The sequence below is a fragment of the Heptranchias perlo genome, chromosome 3 (assembly GCF_035084215.1).
Source record: "Heptranchias perlo isolate sHepPer1 chromosome 3, sHepPer1.hap1, whole genome shotgun sequence".
Lineage (NCBI taxonomy): Eukaryota > Metazoa > Chordata > Chondrichthyes > Hexanchiformes > Hexanchidae > Heptranchias > Heptranchias perlo.
The window spans coordinates 14,055,898-14,074,643 of NC_090327.1; the positions used below are offsets into that span (position 1 = coordinate 14,055,898).

General features: G+C 43.7%; 1 protein-coding gene across 5 annotated transcripts in view; it reads left to right on the forward strand.

Moving 5' to 3' along the window:
* Positions 1–4,331: 4,331 nt before the first annotated feature.
* The window catches only part of LOC137310398 (protein spire homolog 1-like), a 280,950-nt gene continuing 266,535 nt past the window's right edge, over positions 4,332–18,746 (forward strand). For all 5 annotated transcript variants that reach the window (XM_067978235.1, XM_067978246.1, XM_067978243.1 and 2 more), the window contains exon 1: positions 4,332–4,818. In XM_067978235.1, coding sequence (XP_067834336.1) covers positions 4,530–4,818 — 289 coding nt within the window. In that variant the 5' untranslated portion in view covers positions 4,332–4,529. The remainder of the gene's footprint in view (positions 4,819–18,746) is intronic.

Here is an 18,746-nt window from a genome sequence, read left to right on the forward strand (position 1 = left end):
CTTAGGTTAGGAAATAGTTTAGATTTGGTCAGTGCTCAGGGATAGGAGGATGTGACTGCGCGTCAGGCAGATAAAGGGACCCCAGATGCAGTGGTGGAGGAGCCTCAGCCTTTGTCCTTGTCCAACAGATATGAGGTACTTGCTACCTGTATGGATGAGAATAAAGACTGCAGGGAGGATGGGCAAATTGACCACGGCACAGTCATACTGGAGGCCATTTAAGTGGGGGGAGCGAAAAGGAATGTGGTAGTGTTAGGGGATAGTACAGTCAGGGGGATAGATACTGTTCTCTGCAGCCATGACTGGGAGTCCCAAAGGCTGTGTTGCCTGCCTGGTGCCAGAGTTAGGGACATCTCCTCACAGCTGGAGAAGAACTTGGAGCAGGAGGGGAAGGAATCAGTTGTCGTGGTCCATGTAGGAACCAACGACATAGGTAGAACTAGGAATGAGGTTCTGCTGAGGGAATTTGAGGAGCTAGGGTCCAAATTAAAAAGCAGAACCTCAAAGGTAATAATCTCTGGATTACTACCTGAGCCATTGGCATTGGGACAAACAGATTAGATGTTAAATGCATGGGTGAAAGAGTGGTGTAGGAAGCAAGGGTTTCAATTCATGGGGCACTGGCACCAGCACTGGGGAAAGAGGGAGCTGTTCCGTTGGGACAGGCTCCACTTAAACCAGACTGGGACCAGTGTCCTGGTGAATCGAATAACTAGGGCGGTAGATAGGGTTTTATAATAATAATAGGGTGGGTGGAGGGTTCAGGTAAGGGTAAATTTATGAGTCTAAAGAGAAAGATCAAGACTGTAGAGCAGAGTAGCGTTTTGGGTAAAAACAAGCAGAGTGTGTCAGGAAGGGACAGAGAGTTTAACAAAGGTAATAGGGAATTAGTGACTGAGGTCACATCAGGGAAAAATAGAAAAAAGTTAAAATTATACGCGCTATATTTGAATGCATGAAGCATTCGTAACAAGATAAATGAATAAAAGGCACAAATAGAGATAAATGGGTTTGATCTAGTAGCCATTACTGAGACGTGTTTTCAGGATGACCAAGGTTGGGAACTAAATATTCCAGGGTACATGACTTCTAGAAAAAATAGGCAAAATGGAAAAGGGAGGTGGGGTGGGGTGGGGTAGCCCTGATAACAAAGGAACAGACAAAGGCAGTAATGAGAAAGGATCTTAGCTCAGAAAATCAGGATGTAGAACCAGTATGGGTGGAGCTAAGAAATAACAAGGGGCAGAAAACACTGGTGGGAGTATTTACAGGTCCCCTAACAGTAGCTATAGTGATGGACAGAGTATAAATCAGGATATTAGAGGAGCATGTAACAAGGGTAATGCAATAATCATGGGGGACTTTAATCTTCAGATAGGCTGGGTAAACCAAATTGGCAAAAGTAGTTTGGAGGATGAGTTCATGGAATGCATTTGAGACAGTTTCTAGAACAATATGTTGAGGAACCAACTAGGGAACAGGCTATTTTAGATCTAGTATTGTGTGATGAGACAGGGTTAATTAGTAATCTTATAGTTAAGGATCCTCTGTGGAAGAGTGACCATAATATGATAGAATTTCATATTGAGTTTGAGAATGATGCAGTTAAGTCCGAAACTAAGGTCTTAAATTTAAACAAAGCCAATTATGTAGGTATGAGGGGTGAGTTGGTTAAGATAGATTGGGAAATTAGATTAAAAGATATGATGGTAGATGAGCAATGGTGAACATTTAAAGAAATAATTCATAATTCTCAATGAATATACATTCCCTTGAGGAATAAAAACTCCATGGAAAAAGTGGTCCAATCATGGCTAACTAGAGAAGTTAAGGATAGTATTAGATTAAAAGAAGAGGCTTACAATGTTGCCAAGAAGAGTAGTAAGCCTGAGGATTGGGAGGGTTTTAGAAATCAACAAAGGATGACCAAGAAATTGATAAAGAGAAATAAAATTGAATATGAGAATAAACTAGCAAAAAATATAAAAACAGATTCTACAGGTATGTAAAAAGGAAGAGATCAGCAAAAGTAAACGTGGGTCCCTTAGAGGCAAAGACAGGTGAAATTATAATGGGGAATAAGGAAATGGCAGAGACATTAAACAAATATTTTGTATCTGTATTCACATTAGAAGACACAAAAAAATATCAGAAATAGTGGGGAATCAAGGGTCTAATGAGAGTGAGGAACTTAAAGTAATTAAGATTAGTAAAGAAAAAGTACAGGAGAAATTAATGGGACTAAAAGCCAACAAATCCCCTGGACCTGATGGCCTACATCCTAGGGTTTTAAAAGAGGTGGCTGCAGAGATAGTGGATGCATTAGTTTTGATCTTCCAGAATTCCCTAAATTCTAGAACGGTCCCCATGGATTGGAAGGTAGCAATTGTAACCCCGCTATTCAAGAAAGGAGGGAGAGAAAAAGCAGGGAACTACAGGCCAGTTAGTCTGACATCAATAGTAGGGAAAATGCTGGAATCTATTATTAAGGACATAGTAACAGGACACTTAGAAAATCATATGGCCTACTTCTGCTCCTATGTCTTACGTTCTTATGTTCTCTTCTGACTGACCTCTCATCTTCTACCCTCCATAAACTTAAGCTCATCCAAACCTCTGCTGCCCATATCCTGACTCACACAAAGTCCCGTTCACCCATTACCCCTTGCATTGGCTTCCTGTCCAACAGCACATTGATTTTAAAATTCTCATCTTTGTGTTCAAATCCCTCCATGACCTCACCCCTCCCTATCTCTGAAACCCCCTCTTTTCCTACAACCCTCCGGGAACTCTACGTTCTTCCATCTCTGGCCTCTTGTTCATCCCCCACTTCCTTCACCGCACCATTGGCAGCTGTGCTTTCAGTCGTCTAGGCCCTAAGCTCTGGAATTCCCTTCCTAAACCTTTCTGTCTCTCCACCGTTCTCTCCTCCTTCAGGACTCTCCTTAAAACTTACCTCTTTGACCAATCTTTTAGTCACCTGGCCTAATTGTTCCTTTTTTGGCTCTGTGTCAATTTTTGTCTTATTACTTACCTGTGAAGCACCTTAGGAAATTTTACTATGTTAAAGGCGCTATATAAATGCAAGTTGTTGTTGCTAATGCAATAATCATTACACTTACCTCCACACCTTAAATAAAATGGGAAAGTACATTTTTCCACAATATAATATACTCTCACTTTGTTCATAGCAGAGCCTTTCATTTCTGCATCTTGAAAGCTGTGTCTGAGTCTTTAATTCAGCAGATTGTCAGCACCCGAAAGAAAAAAACAATTTAATCCCTCTCATGTCCTGATGGGCCTGCCAACTATTTCCAGTATTTGCAGGTTTTTTACTAAGGATTTCTAACAACAACTTGCATTTATATAGTGTCTTTAATGTAGTAAAACTTCCTAAGGTGCTAAACAGTAGCATTATTAGACAAAATTGGACATCGAGCCACATAAGGAAGTATTAGGACAGGTGACTTAAAGCTTGGTCAAAGAGGTAGGTTTTAAGGAGCGTCTTAAAGGAAATAAAGAACTTGCATTTATATAGCGCCTATCATGGCCACAGGATATCCCAAAGCACTTTACAGCCAATTATTTTTAAAGTGTAGTCACTGTTGTAATGTAGGAAATGTGGCAGCCAATTTGTGCTCAACAAGCTACCACAAACAGCAATGTGATAATGATGAGATAATCTGTTTTAGTGATGTTAGTTGAGGGATAAGCATTGGCCAGGACACCAGGGAGAACTCCCCTGCTCTTCTTCGAAATAGTTCCATGGGATCTTTTACATCCACCTGAGAGGGCAGTCAGTGCCTCGGTTTAACATCTCATCCAAAAAACGGCACCTCCGACTGTGCAGCACTCCCTCAGTACTGCACTGAAGTGTCAGCCTGGATTATGTGCTTAAGTCTCTGGAGTGGGACTTGAAGCACAACCTACTGACTCAGACGTGAGAGTGCTACCACTGAGCCAAGGCTGACAGGATGGGAGAGTAGCTTGTTTGACCCGCGTCCCCTTTTTGCTCTCATGTTGCCTCCTTAATCCAGGGGCGAGAAGTTACTTTTTACATATTACATAGAATGTTACAATGTAGCAAATGATGCAGTGTATCAAAAAGTCTAGAGAGAATGTAGCAAATTATGCTGTGTATCAAAAAATCATGAGAGAATGTAGCAAATGATGCAGCGTATCAATAAGTCATGAGAGAATGTAGCAAATTACGTTGTGTATCAAAAAGTCATGAGGGAACTCGGCAGGCGTTTGGACCACGCGGTTTGATCGCTCTCTGTGTCCTAGGCGTTAAGAAGCGAGTCATATGATTGGATTTAAGAAGGAGCCGCTGGAAGAGGCTGGTGTGTCTGTGTAGGTGGATCGGGTGGAAGTGAGGAGATTGCAGCGTGGCGGCGGCGGCGGCGGCGGGGATGATGATGATGCGGCTGGAGAAGATGATGCTCGCCTTGTTCCTTCTCCCGATGGTTTAGGGTTGATCTTGTGTTATCATTTCCTATCCCTCGCACCGTTGCCCTCCGTTGGACCCGATGGCAGAGCGATGCGCCGAGACCCCGGCGGCGGAGCGCGATGCCCAGGCGGACTCGGACTCCCAGGAGCTGTCCCTGGAGCAGATCCTGAAGCTCTACAACCAGCCGCTGAACGAGGAGCAGGCGTGGGCCGTCTGCTACCAGTGCTGCAGCACTCTCAGGCGGCAGCGGCGGCGGCGTCCCCCTCCCGAGTCCGCCGGGGACTGGCACCCGTACTGGGGCAGGCTGAGCGGGGCCAGGGCGGCTATCCTGCACCGGGACGGCAGCATCAGCATCCGCATCGATTCAGGTATGAAAATGCAGCAAACCAAACAAATTACAGATCGTGTGACAGAGGGCAGGGTAAGGGTCAGCATCCCAGGCGCGTACTTCCACAAGAAATCCATGATACAGCACTGTGTGGAAATAAATTAATAAATATTTATAGAAAGCACAAGAGGAATCAGCATCAATGTAAGAAAGGGTTGATTTAAAATCAAATAAAACAGACAAAAGTGTCAATAAATTAGGATAACATACTGCACGAAATGGATTCTATATATCCATATATTTAAATATTGATTATAAAAATGGTGAGTAGTTGGAGGTGTTCAGTAAAGGGGCGAATCGGATGGGCGGCAGAGTCAGCAGTACAAGAGGCCTCTGAAAATAACACGGTGCCCGATCGGGAGAAAAAAAAAATCATCAAATTACAGGGAGGTGAAATTATATTAAAAAAATACTCGTTCCGTGAAGAAATTTAAACAAAAACTAAAAGAAAAAACAACAAAGCCGGAATAAGCAGCTCACAGCGCAAGGGAAAGTCAACATGCAGCCAGCTTCATTGTGACAGCAAGATTATTACTGAGACAGCGAGAGCAAGGTCAGTCAGCCTCGGGTAAACAAACTGCAAACATGAGAGGTGGGCAGAGAATCCAGTAAATATAATAATCATTAATACAGAAAGACTGATGAATGGACCAGTAATAAGCAAGGCAACGTATAGGTGAAAGTGGGGAAAATACCAATCACACAATAAACGCATCAATTCAATTTATAAGCAAAAAAGAATAATTAGACCATAAGCAAAGCCATCGTTTTACGTCGAAGAACGGACGGAATCGACAAATCACAGAATATCATGAAATAAAAATTGACTGTTCAGTCATTCTGATTGTAGGTAACAACAGCCCCTTTGTGTTTTATGGGCAAAGCCACTAATTTTGATGGGAAAAACAAACAGAATCCAGGAATGGGTCTCCCCCCAAACACCGGAATTCCCTGTAATAAAACCGAAATTTGACTGACTCAGTAAATGACTGGCTCTGATCATAATTATTAACAGCGGGGCTACAAGGCAGCCGGAAATCCAGCCAGAAATAGGGAAATAATAGCTACAACCTGTATGTTTATTGCATCTTTAACATGATAAAATGTTGCTGAAAAAAAATAACTGGGCAAGGTGCAGTCTTTGGGATGGAGAAGAATTGGGTGGAGGTGGGGGGGATGAGGGGGTTGGTGACTGAAGCCAAAATCAAAGAGGTAGGTTTTAAGGAGGCTTTTTTAAGGAAGGCAGCAAGGCAGAGGGAGAGATTTCCAGGGTGCGCGTGGGTCCTAGATGGCCAAAGACTCGGCCATCAAAGGTGCAGTGAAGGGAGAAGGGATGTAAAGGAGGCCAGAGTTGGAAGAGCAGAATTTGAATATAGGAACAGTAGCTATTCAACTCCATGAGCCTGTTCCGCTATTCATTTACCTCAACTCAATTTACCTGTCTTTGTTCCATATATCTTGATGCCCTTACCAAACAAAAATCTTTCAATCTCAGTCTTGAAAATTTCAATTGACCCATCATCCACAGTGTTTTTCAGATTTCCAATACCCTTTATGTGAAAAATTGTTTCCTGATTTCACTCCTAAATGACCTAGCTCTAATTTTAAGATTATGTCCTCTTGTTCTGGATAGTTTGTCTGTGTGTACCCTATCAAATCCCTTAATCAGATCACTCTCAACCTTTTAAACTCAAGACAAATCAAGTTTATGCAACCTGTCCTCATAATTTAACCCTTAAAACCCTGGTATCATTCTGGTGAATCTTCACTGTATTCTTTTTAACAGAAACCACCAAGTCCTGGAGCTTTGTCTATCTGAAGTCCCATTATTTTCTTCATTACCATTTTTTTTTCATATTAAATCCACTAAGTTGACGACTTATTTTTTTGGTGTCAGCCATGGCTCAGTGGGTAACACTCTCGCATCTGAGTCAGAAGGTTGCAGGTTCAAGCTCCACTCCAGAGACTTGAGCACATCATTTAGGCTGGCGCTACAGTGTCAGAGGTGTCGTCTTTCGGATAAGATGTTAAACTGAGGCCCCGTCTGCCCTCTCAGGCCGACGTAAACGATCCCACGGCACTATTCGAAGAAGAGCAGGTGAGTTCTCTCGCTGTTCTGCCCAATATTTATCCCTCAACCAACACCTAAAATACAGATGATCTGATTATTTATTTCATTGCTGTTTGTGGAACCTTGCTGCATGCAAATTAGCTGCTGTGTTTCTTACATTACAACAGTGACTATACTTGTATTTCATTGGCTGTAAATCACTTTGGGACATCCTGAGGACATGAAAGGTGCTATATAAATACAATTCTTTCTTTCTTTCTTTGTTCCCTTGTGCCGCTGGTATTTTGTCCTTTTCCTCCCCTGTGGAAACGGATACAAAGTACTCGTTTAACAAGCCTGCCATTTTCTTATTATCCATTTGAATCTTGCCTGCATCAGTCTTTAATGGGCCCACATTCCACTTTACCACTCTCTTTCTCTTAATATATTTATAAACGAGTACTTTGTATCCGTTTCCACAGGGGAGGAAAAGGACAATATACCAGCGGTACAGGGGAACAAAGAAAGAAAGAATTGTATTTATATAGCACCTTTTGCTGTTAGCTTTGATATCCCTTGCGAGTTTTTTTTCTATATTACTTTCTTTGTATCCCTTTGTTGCTTTTTAAGGCTGTCCCAGTCTGCTGGATCTCCACTTTTACTTGCATTTGTGTACGTCTTTTCATTTAGGTTGATACAGTTGCTTACCTCATTTGTTGACCATGGTTGCTTAACTACACAAGTTGAGCCTTTGCCTTTTAGGGGTATGTACTGGTTTTGTATTGTACCAAATACGTCTTTGAATACTTCCCACTGTTTGTCTGTAAGTTAACAACTCAGGCCAGTTTACTGTGGTTATTTTATTTCTCGACCCTTCACAGTTTGCCTTCCTTAAATTTATAACCTTGGTTTATGACTTTCCCTTCTCACTCTCGACCCTAATATTAAATTCAATAATTTTATGGTAACTATTTGTAAGATGCTCCCTTACCGTCGGATTGCTAAATAATTCTATTTTGTTAACTCATCGCTAAATCCAGTATGGCCTGTTCCCTTGTTGGTTCTAAAACATATTGTTCTAGAAAACTATTTGGAATACATTCAAGAAATTCAAATGTGTTAGCTGTGGCTCAGTGATAGTACTCTTGTCTGTGAGTCAGAAGGCTGTAGGTTCAAGTCCCACTCCAGAGACTTGAGCACATAATCTAGGCTCACATTCCAGTCCAGTACTGAGGGAGTGCTGCTGTATTTAAGATGAGACATACATAAGAAATTGGAGCAGGAGTAGGCCAATCGGCCCCTCGAGCCTGCTCCGCCATTCAATAAGATCATGGCTGATCTGATCCCAACCACAAATCTAAAGAACACAAGAAGTCGAAGCAGGACCCGGCCACATAGCCCCTGGGCCCTCTCCGCCACCCACAGGGCATTGACCGATCCGAACTCAGCTTCATGTCCAATTTCCTGCCCGCTCCCCATAACCCCTAATTCCCTTTACTTCTAGGAAACTGTCTATTTCTGTTTTAAATTTATCTAATGATGTAGCTTCCACAGCTTCCTGGGGCAGCAAATTCCACAGACCGACCACCCTCTGAGTGAAGAAGTTTCTCCTCATCTCAGTTTTGAAAGAGCAGCCCCTTATTCTAAGATTATGCCCCCTAGTTCTAGTTTCACCCATCTTTGGGAACATTCTTACTGCATCCACCCGATCAAGACCCTTCACAATCTTATATGTTTCAATAAGATCGCCTCTCATTCTTCTGAACTCCAATGAGTAGAGTCCCAATCTACTCAACCTCTCCTCATATGTCCGCCCCCTCATCCCCGGGATTAACCGAGTGAACCTTCTTTGTACTGCCTCGAGAGCAAGTATGTCTTTTCTTAAGTATGGAGACCAAAACTGTATGCAGTATTCCAGGTGCGGTCTCACCAATACCTTATATAACTGCAGCAATACCTCCTTGTTTTTATATTCTATCCCCCTAGCAATAAAAGCCAACATTCCGTTGGCTTTCTTGATCACCTGCTGCACCTGCATACCAACTTTTTGATTTTCTTGCACTAGGACCCCCAGATCCCTTTGTACTGCAGTACTTTCCAGTCTCTCGCCATTAAGAAATTAACTTGCTCTCTGATTTTTCCTGCCAAAGTGCATAACCTCACATTTTCCAATATTATATTGCATCTGCCAAATCTCCGCCCACTCACCCAGCCTGTCTATATCCCCTTGCAGGTTTTTTATGTCCTCCTCACTCTCTACTTTCCCTCCCATCTTTGTATCATCTGCAAATTTTGATATGTTGCACTCGGTCCCCTCCTCCAAATCGTTAATATAGATTGTAAAGAGTTGGGGACCCAGCACCGACCCCTGTGGAACACCACTGGTTACTGGTTGCCAGTCCGAAAATGAACCATTTATCCCAACTCTCTGCTTCCTGTTTGATAACCAATCCTCCACCCATGCCAGAATATTACCCCCAATCCCGTGATTTTTTATCTTAAGTAATAATCTTTTATGTGGCACCTTGTCGAATGCCTTCTGGAAGTCTAAATACACTATGTCCACTGGTTCCCCTTTATCCACCCTATACGTTATATCCTCGAAGAACTCAAGCAAATTTGTCAGACATGACTTCCCCTTCATAAAGCCATGCTGACTTTGTCCTATTAAATTATGCTTATCTAAATGTTCCGTTACTGTCTCCTTAATAATAGACTCCAAAATTTTACCCACCACAGATGTTAAGCTAACTGGCCTATAATTTCCAGCCTTCTGCCTACTACCCTTTTTAAATAACGGTGTTACATTAGCAGTTTTCCAATCTGCCGGGACCTCTCCTGAGTCCAGGGAATTCTGGAAAACTATCACCAAAGCATCCACAATCCCTACTGCCACTTCCCTCAAGACCCTAGGATGGAAGCCATCAGGTCCAGGGGATTTATCCGCCTTGAGTCCCATTATTTTACTGAGTACCATCTCCTGAGTGATTTTAATCGTATTTAGCTCCTCCCCCCCGAGAGTCCCCTGTTTGTCCAGTGTTGGGATATTCTTAGTGTCCTCTACCGTAAAGACTGAAACAAAATATTTGTTCAGCATTTTTGCCATCTCCATGTTTCCCACCATTAATTTCCCGGTCTCATCCTCTAAGGGACCTATGTTTGCCTTAGCCACCCTTTTTCTTTTTATATAACGATAGAAACTCTTGCTATCTGTTTTTATATTTTTTGCTAATTTCTTTTCATAATCTAACTTCCCTTTCTTAATCAATCCTTTAGTTACTTTTTGCTGTCTTTTGAAGAATTCCCAATCTTCTATCCTCCCACTAAGTTTGGCTACCTTATATGTCCTTGTTTTTAGTCGGATACTATCCTTGATTTCTTTACTTAGCCACGGATGGCTGTCATTTCTTTTACACCCTTTTTTCCTCAGTGGAATATATTTATTTTGAAAGTTTTAAAATAACTCCCTAAATGAACACCACTGCTCATGTACCGTCTTACCCTTTAATCTATTTTCCCAGTCCACTTTAATCAATTCCGCTCTCATACCATCATAGTCTCCTTTATTCAAGCTCAGTACGCTTGTTTGAGAATCAACCTTCTCACCCTCTAATTGGATATGGAATTCAACCATGTTGTGGTTGCTCGTTCCAAGGGGATCCTTAACTAGGACATTATTAATTAATCCTGACTCATTACACAGGACCAGGTCCAAGGTTGCCTGCCCCCTTGTAGGATCAGTTACATACTGCTCAAGAAATCCATCCCTGATGCACTCAATGAACTCGTCCTCAAGGCTGCTCTGCCCAATTTGATTTGTCCAGTTAATATGATAATTAAAATCCCCCATAATTATGGCTGTTCCCTTATTACATGCCCCGACTATCTCCTGATTAATACTTCTTCCAGCAGAGTTGCAACTATTAGGAGGCCTATATACTACGCCCACTAATGTTTTTTTTCCCTTATTATTCCTTATCTCCACCCAAACTGTTTCATTATCTTGATGCTTTGTCCCAATATCATTTCTCTGTATTACAGTGATTCCTTCCTTTATTAACATAGCCACCCCACCTCCCCTTCCTTCCTGCCTGTCCTTCCTGATTGTTAAATACCCTGGCATATTTAATTCCCAGTCGTTGTCACCCTGCAGCCATGTTTCTGTAATGGCCACAAGATCATACCCATACGTAGTTATTTGTGCCGTTAACTCGTCCATTTTATTACGAATGCTACGTGCATTCAGATAAAGAACTTTCAAATCTGTTTTGTGACGCTTAGTTCCTGCTTTTTCCTTTTTTAACACTTTACCTATTACTCCATACCTTCTGTCCCTTCCTGTTACGCTTTCCTCTCTCTCCCTGCTCAGGTTCCCAACCCCCTGCCACTTTAGTTTAAACCCTCCCCAACAGCACTAGCAAACACTCCTCCTAGGACAGCAGTCCCGGCCCTGCCCAGGTGCAGACCGTCCGGTTTGTACTGGTCCCACCTCCCCCAGAACCGTTTCCAGTGTCCCAGGAATTTGAATCCCTCCCCCTTGCACCATTCCTCTAGCCACGTATTCATTTGAAATATCCTCCTATTTCTACTCTGACTAGCACGTGGCACTGGCAGCAATCCTGAGATTACTACCTTTGAGGTCCTATTTTTTAATTTACCTCCTAACTCCCTATATTCTGCTTTTAGGACCTCATCCCCTTTTTTACCTATATCGTTGGTGCCTATGTGCACCACGACAGCTGGCTGTTCGCCCTCCCCCTCCAAGGCCCCATCTGCCCTCTCAGTTGGGTGTAAAAGATCCCACGGCAATATTTGAAGAAGAGCAGGGGAGTTCTCCCTGGTGTTCTGGCCAATATTTATCCCTCAACCAACATCACTAAAACAGATTATCTGGTCGTTATCTCATTGCTGTTTGTGGGAGCTTGTGCGCAAATTAGCTGCCACATTTCCTACATTACAACAGTGACTACACGTCCCGAAGTCGTGAAAGATGCAATTTCTTTGTTTTTATTGGCTTTACTACTTCTGCTATTCTGCATCTCCAGTCTATTTGAAAATTAAAATCTTCCATTATACCCACTTTGTTTTTTCTACATGCTTCCCTGATCTCTGTATTTATACATTCCTCCCCCACTACACTACACCTGTCAGGAGGTCTGTAGACTACTACTACCGGAGTCCTGCACCCTTTGCTCTTCCTTAACTCTACCCATACTGTTACCATTGCCCGATTACCCTTACTGAAATCCCTTCTTTCTAGTGGGGTAATTGTACCTTTTATCAATATTGCTACTCCCCTTCCTTTCCAAATTTCCCTATCCTTTCTAAAGATCTGAAAGCCTGGAACATTTAGCTCCCAATCATGCTCAGGTTGGAGCCAGGTCTCTGGAATGGCTACTACATCATACCCTGTAAGCTGAATTTGTGCTTCTGACTTACTTGTTTTATTTCTAATGCTACGTGCATTTGTGTATAGAACTCTTATTTGGGTAACTGTCCCCACCCTGCACATATGTCCTGCTGGTCTTTTTCTCACACTTTTTGACTTAAAGTGTGGATTTTCCACTCCCTCCCCTCCCCCAACTAGTTTAATTCTTTCCCCACTGCCTTATTCGCCCTTGCAGGGAATGGAGGTTGCAGAAGTAAGGAAGGGCAAGGCCATGGAGGGACTTGTTGATGAGGATGAGGATTTTGAAATTGATGTTGAACCAATGAAGGATGGTAAGGATAGGGTGATCAGGTAATGGGACTTAGTATTGGAGTACTGGATAAGATGCAGAGAGTGGAGTTTTGAACAAGTTGGAGTTTGTGAATGCTGGCAAGGAGAGTTTTGGAGTAAACAAGCCTGGAGAAGACAAAGGCAGCAGTCGGACACAGTTAAACAAATAATTGACAGAGGCCCAGATTACTGGTCCCCCGAATGCCTCCATTTTAAAATTCTCATCCTCGTATTTAAATCCCTCCATGGCTTCGCCCCTCCCTATCTCGGTATCCTCCTTCAGCCCTACAACCCTACGAGAACTCTGCATTCCTCCAGCTCTGGCCTCTTGTCCGTTCCCCACTTCCTTCACCCCACCATTGGCGGCCGTGCTATCAGCTGCCTAGGCCCTAAGTGCTGGAATTCCCTCCCTAAACCTCTCTGCCTCTCTACCTCTCTCTCCTCACTTAAGACCCTCCTGAAGAACATAAGAATATAAGCAATAGGAGCAGGAGTAGGCCATACGGTCCCTCGAGCCTGAACTGCCATTCAGTAAGATTATGGCTGATCTTCTACCTCAACTCCACTTTCCCGCCCGATCCCCATATCCCTTGATTTCCTTAGTGTCCAAAAGTCTATGGATCTCACTTTTGAATATACTCAACGACTGAGCATCCACAGCTCTCTGGGGTAGAGAATTCCAAAGATTCACAGCCTCTGAGTGAAGAAATTTTTCATCATCTCAGTCCTAAATGGCTGACCCCTGATTCTAAGACTATGCCCCCTAGTTCTAGACTCTCCAGCCAGGGGAAACAGCCTCTCAGCATCTACCCTATCAAGCCATCTAAGAATTTTATACGTTTCAATGAGATCACGTCTCATTCTTCCAAACTCCAGAGAGTATAGGCCCATTCTACTCAATCTGTCCTCACAGGACAACCCTCTCATCCCAGGAATCAATCTAGTGAACCTTCGCTGCATCCCCCTCTTAGGCAAAAACAGTACACAGCACTCCAGATGTGGTCTCACAAAAGCCTTACATAATTGTAGCAAGAGTTCCTTACTCATGTACTCCAACCCTCTTGCAATAAAGGCCAACATACCATTTGCTTTCCTAATTGCTTGCTGTACCTGCATGTTAACTTTCTGTGATTCATGTACAAGGACACCCAAATCCCTCTGATTACCAACATTTACTAGTCTCTCACCTTTTAAAAAATATACTGCTTTTCTGTTCTTCCTACCAAAGTGAATAACCTCACATTTCCTCACATTATACTCCATCTGCCACCTTCTTGCCCACTCACTTAACCTGTCTATATCCTTTTGCAGCCTCCTTGCATCCTCCTCACAGCTTACTTTCCCACCTAACTTTGTATCGTCAGCAAACTTGGATACATTACACTCGGTCCCCTCATCCAAGCCATTGATATAGATTGTAAATAGCTGAGGCCCAAGCACTGATCCTTGCGGCACCCCACTAGTTACAACCAGCCAACCCGAAAATGACCCGTTTATTCCTACTCTCTGTTTTCTGTCCATCAACCAATCCTCAATCCATGATAATATATTACTCCCAATCCCATAAGCCCTAATCTTGTGTAACAGCCTCTTGCACCTTATCGAATGCCTTTTGAAAATCCAAATATTCGACGTCCACTGGTTCCCCCTTATCTACCCTGCTAGTTATATCCTCAAAAAACTCTTAATAAATTTGTCAAACACAATTTCCCTTTCATAAAACCGTCTTGTCTCTGCCTAATCATATTATGATTTTCTAAGTGCCCTGTTACCACGTCCTTATTAATAAATTCTAGTATTTTCCGTACTACTGATGTCAGGCTAACAGGCCTATAGAATCATAGAATCATAGATGTTTACAACATGGAAACAGGCCCTTCGGCCCAACATGTCCATGTCGCCCAGTTTATACCACTAAGCTAGTCCCAGTTGCCTGCACTTGGCCCATATCCCTCTATACCCATCTTACCCATGTAACTGTCCAAATGCTTTTTAAAATACAAAATTGTACCCGCCTCTACTACTGCCTCTGGCAGCTCGTTCCAGACACTCACCATCCTTTGAGTGGAAAAAATTGCCCCTCTGAACCCTTTTGTATCTCTCCCCTCTCACCTTAAATCTATGCCCCCTCGTTATAGACTCCCCTACCTTTGGGAAAAGATTTTGACTATCTACCTTATCTATGCCCCTCATTATTTTATAGACTTCTATAAGATCACCCCTAAACCTCCTACTCACCAGGGAAAAAAAGTCTCAGTCTATGGTTCCCTGTTTTCTCTCTCCCTTCTTTCTTGAATAGTGGGGTTATATTTGCTATCTTCCAATCCACGGGGACAGTTCTAGAATCTAGGGAACTCTGGAATATCAAAACCAATGCATTGACTATCTCTGCAGCCACCTCTTTGGCCATGCGCTTGGTCCCCTATCCTAATGTCTCCGTCTTTGGCTCGATGTGAATTTTTGTCTGATTACGCTCCTGTGAAGCGCCTTGGGATGTTTTACCATGATAAAGGCGCTGTATAAATGCAATTTGCTCTTGTTGTGGGCACAATCTTATAGGTAAGAGTGGAACCAAGTGAGGGCATTCCCACCAAGCATTGGAAGTGGATGGTGGGCTTGAACGGGTCAAAGGATGTAGAGAGATCGAGGAGGACAAGGAAGAATAGGGCACCTCGGTCACACTCACAGAGAATGTTGCTTGTGACTTTGTTTAGGGCCATTTCAGTGCAGGGGAGGGGAGGAAACCTCATTGGAGGGATTCACACAGAGAATTAGACGTGGACCTGGCAGGTGACAGCACACTCTTGGAGAGGGAAGGGAGACTGGAGTTAGCAAGGGCAGAGGAGTTGAAGGTTGGTTTTTTGAGGGCCAAAGGCAGGTATATGGAGTTAGATCACAGATCAGCCATGATCTTATCAAATGGCGGAGCAGGCACAAGGGGCTGAATGGCCTACTCCTGTTCCTATGTTCCTATGTCCTAAGTTCCTAGGGGTGATAGCAGCGGTTTTGAAAGAAAGGGGGACAGAGGGGAGGGAACCATTTTGAATGTTGGTCGTCATGGGGAGCAGGAAGGGAAATTCAGTGGTCAGGCATTTAGTGGGAAAGGGGTCAAAGGAGCAGGAGACCTGTCTCGTAGCTAAGATGCTATTGAAGAGCTCTTAGGCCTCTTCTTGTCACTTTCCCCTGAGTTGTGCACATAGATTCTGTTTTGTTATGGTAGCCAGTTTAAAATGCCATGTGGCAGCTTCTTTTATATGGAGGCTCTTAGCTAAATGAGCATTGCTTGACCACTAAAATTGCATACTTGATTTATATAGAACACTAAGGTTAGGACCAGATTTAAGATAATTGGCAAAAGAACCTGGGGAGAGATGAGGAAAATTTTTTTTAAGCAGCGAGTTGTTAAGATCTGGAATGCACTGCTTGAAAGGGTGATGGAAGCAGATTCAATAGTAATTTTCAAAAGGGAATTGAAAAGGAAAAGTTAGCAGTGCGATGGGGGAAAAGCAGGGGAGTGGGACTAATTGGATAGCTCTTTCAAAGAGCCGGCACAGGCACAATGGACCGAATGGCCTCCTCCTGTGCTGTAACATTTTATGATTCTATAGATCTGTTACTGTTACACAGCTGAGTATGTAATTCACCAAACGTCTGCCATGCCAATTGACACATTGGGCCCAATTTTTGAAATGGTGATGGGGTGGGGGTGGGGGGGTGAGGGTGAGGGTGCGCCTGGCAAACTCGAGTAAAAAAAAAACTTAGCTTTTCTGATGTGATTGCGATGTAATTGATGGTGATTAAAATTGTTTCTGGGTTTCGTGCCCGGCAACCCCTGATTGACAGGCCGGCCGCCGACAGGAGCTGCAACGCCGGGGGGGGGATGATAGAGAGAGAGAGAGAGAGAGAGAGGTCATCCAGCACTGGAATGGAGAGTGGAGGGCGCTGAAGATCGGAGAGGGGGAGAGGGAAAGATCGGGGGGCAGAAGGGGAGATTAGGAGGGAGAGGGGGAAATCGGGGGGGGAGAGAGGGAGATTGGGTGGGGAGAGGAGGAAATCAGGGGGGAGATTGGGTGGGGAGAGGGGGAAATCGGGGGGGGGGGGGAGACACCGGGTGCTGAGAGGGACATCAGAGAACGGGACATCAGGGGGAGACATTGGACATCGGAGCAGGGTGGAAAAGTAGGTTTATTTTGTTTTTTTAACTCTGTGCAATGGTTTTTTATTTAATTTATTTTGTTTATTTTTGCCTGATCCGGCCCTTCACGTCTGGTTTCATCAGGCATGAATCGGAAGCCGTGGGAAAGCTGCCCAGGTAAGTTTAAGATCGTTTTAACGATCTACTACGTCAGAAATAAAGTACCTTAAGTACCTCTATGAGGTACATTTGGTTCTTTAACTATCAATTAAAGCCGGCGGGACTTCTGGATTTGTGAACCGCGCGCGTACACAGGTGCATCAATGGCAACCCCGGAAGCCGGCGGGTTGGAGCCGGCTTCTGAACCCGCTCGGGATTTTTGCCATTTTTGCAGCCCCCCTGCCCCGAACGCACCCGCAATTTGATTTTAAAATTGAGCCCATTGTTTGGTTTTTGTCATACATCAGGACCATGCATGTGCTACATCTCAAGAGTGTTTCATTATTTTCCTCTCTCCCGAAGATGCTGTTTACTGGGTTATAACTCCACAGGAAACGGCGGCCTCTACAGTTTGTTTTACCCAAATGGTTATTCCTTGTTCATGAATCTAGATGGTGTCTTTTGGTGGGCTATTTGACCACAGAGGGCATCATATTCAAACCTGATCCCGCCCTCCTGCAACATCCACACACATACATTTTCTGGCATGAGTAACCCCAGCTGATTTTTCCCAACCCGGGGCATGAAAGGCCAACTCTATGTAGTTCCCCAGCTGAGATCAACTATCTCATTATAGACCAAGGAATGAACCTGGGACCACTGTTCTATATAGTCCCACACCACATCATATCACACCACACCACAACAAAACACACCACATCACACCACAACACACCACAACACACCACAACACACCACACCACATCACAACAAAACACACCACACCACATCACACCACAACACACCACACCACATCACATCACATCACAACAAAACACACCACATCACACCACACCACATCACACCACATCACACCACACCACATCACACCACAACACACCACAACACACCACAACACACCACAACACACCACATCACACCACAACACACCACAACACACCACACCACATCACACCACAACACACCACACCACATCACATCACATCACAACAAAACACACCACACCACATCACACCACATCACACCACATCACACCACAACACACCACACCACATCACACCACAACACACCACATCACACCACATCACAACAAAACACACCACACCACATCACACCACATCACACCACATCACAACAAAACACACCACATCACACCACATCACAACAAAACACACCACACCACATCACACCACATCACACCACATCACAACAAAACACATCACACCACATCACACCACATCACAACAAAACACACCACATCACAACAAAACACACCACATCACAACAAAACACATCACACCACATCACACCACATCACACCACATCACACCACATCACACCACATCACACCACATCACAACAAAACACACCACACCACATCACACCACATCACAACAAAACACACCACATCACATCACACCACATCACACCACATCACAACAAAACACACCACATCACAACAAAACACACCACATCACAACAAAACACACCACATCACAACAAAACACACCACACCACATCACACCACATCACAACAAAACACACCACATCACAACAAAACACACCACATCACAACAAAACACATCACACCACATCACACCACATCACAACAAAACACACCACATCACACCACAACACATCACAACAAAACACACCACATCACATCACACCACAACACACCACATCACACCACATCACAACAAAACACACTACACCACATCACATCACAACAAAACACACCACATCACACCACATCACAACAAAACACACCACACCACACCACATCACAACAAAACACACCACACCACATCACATCACAACAAA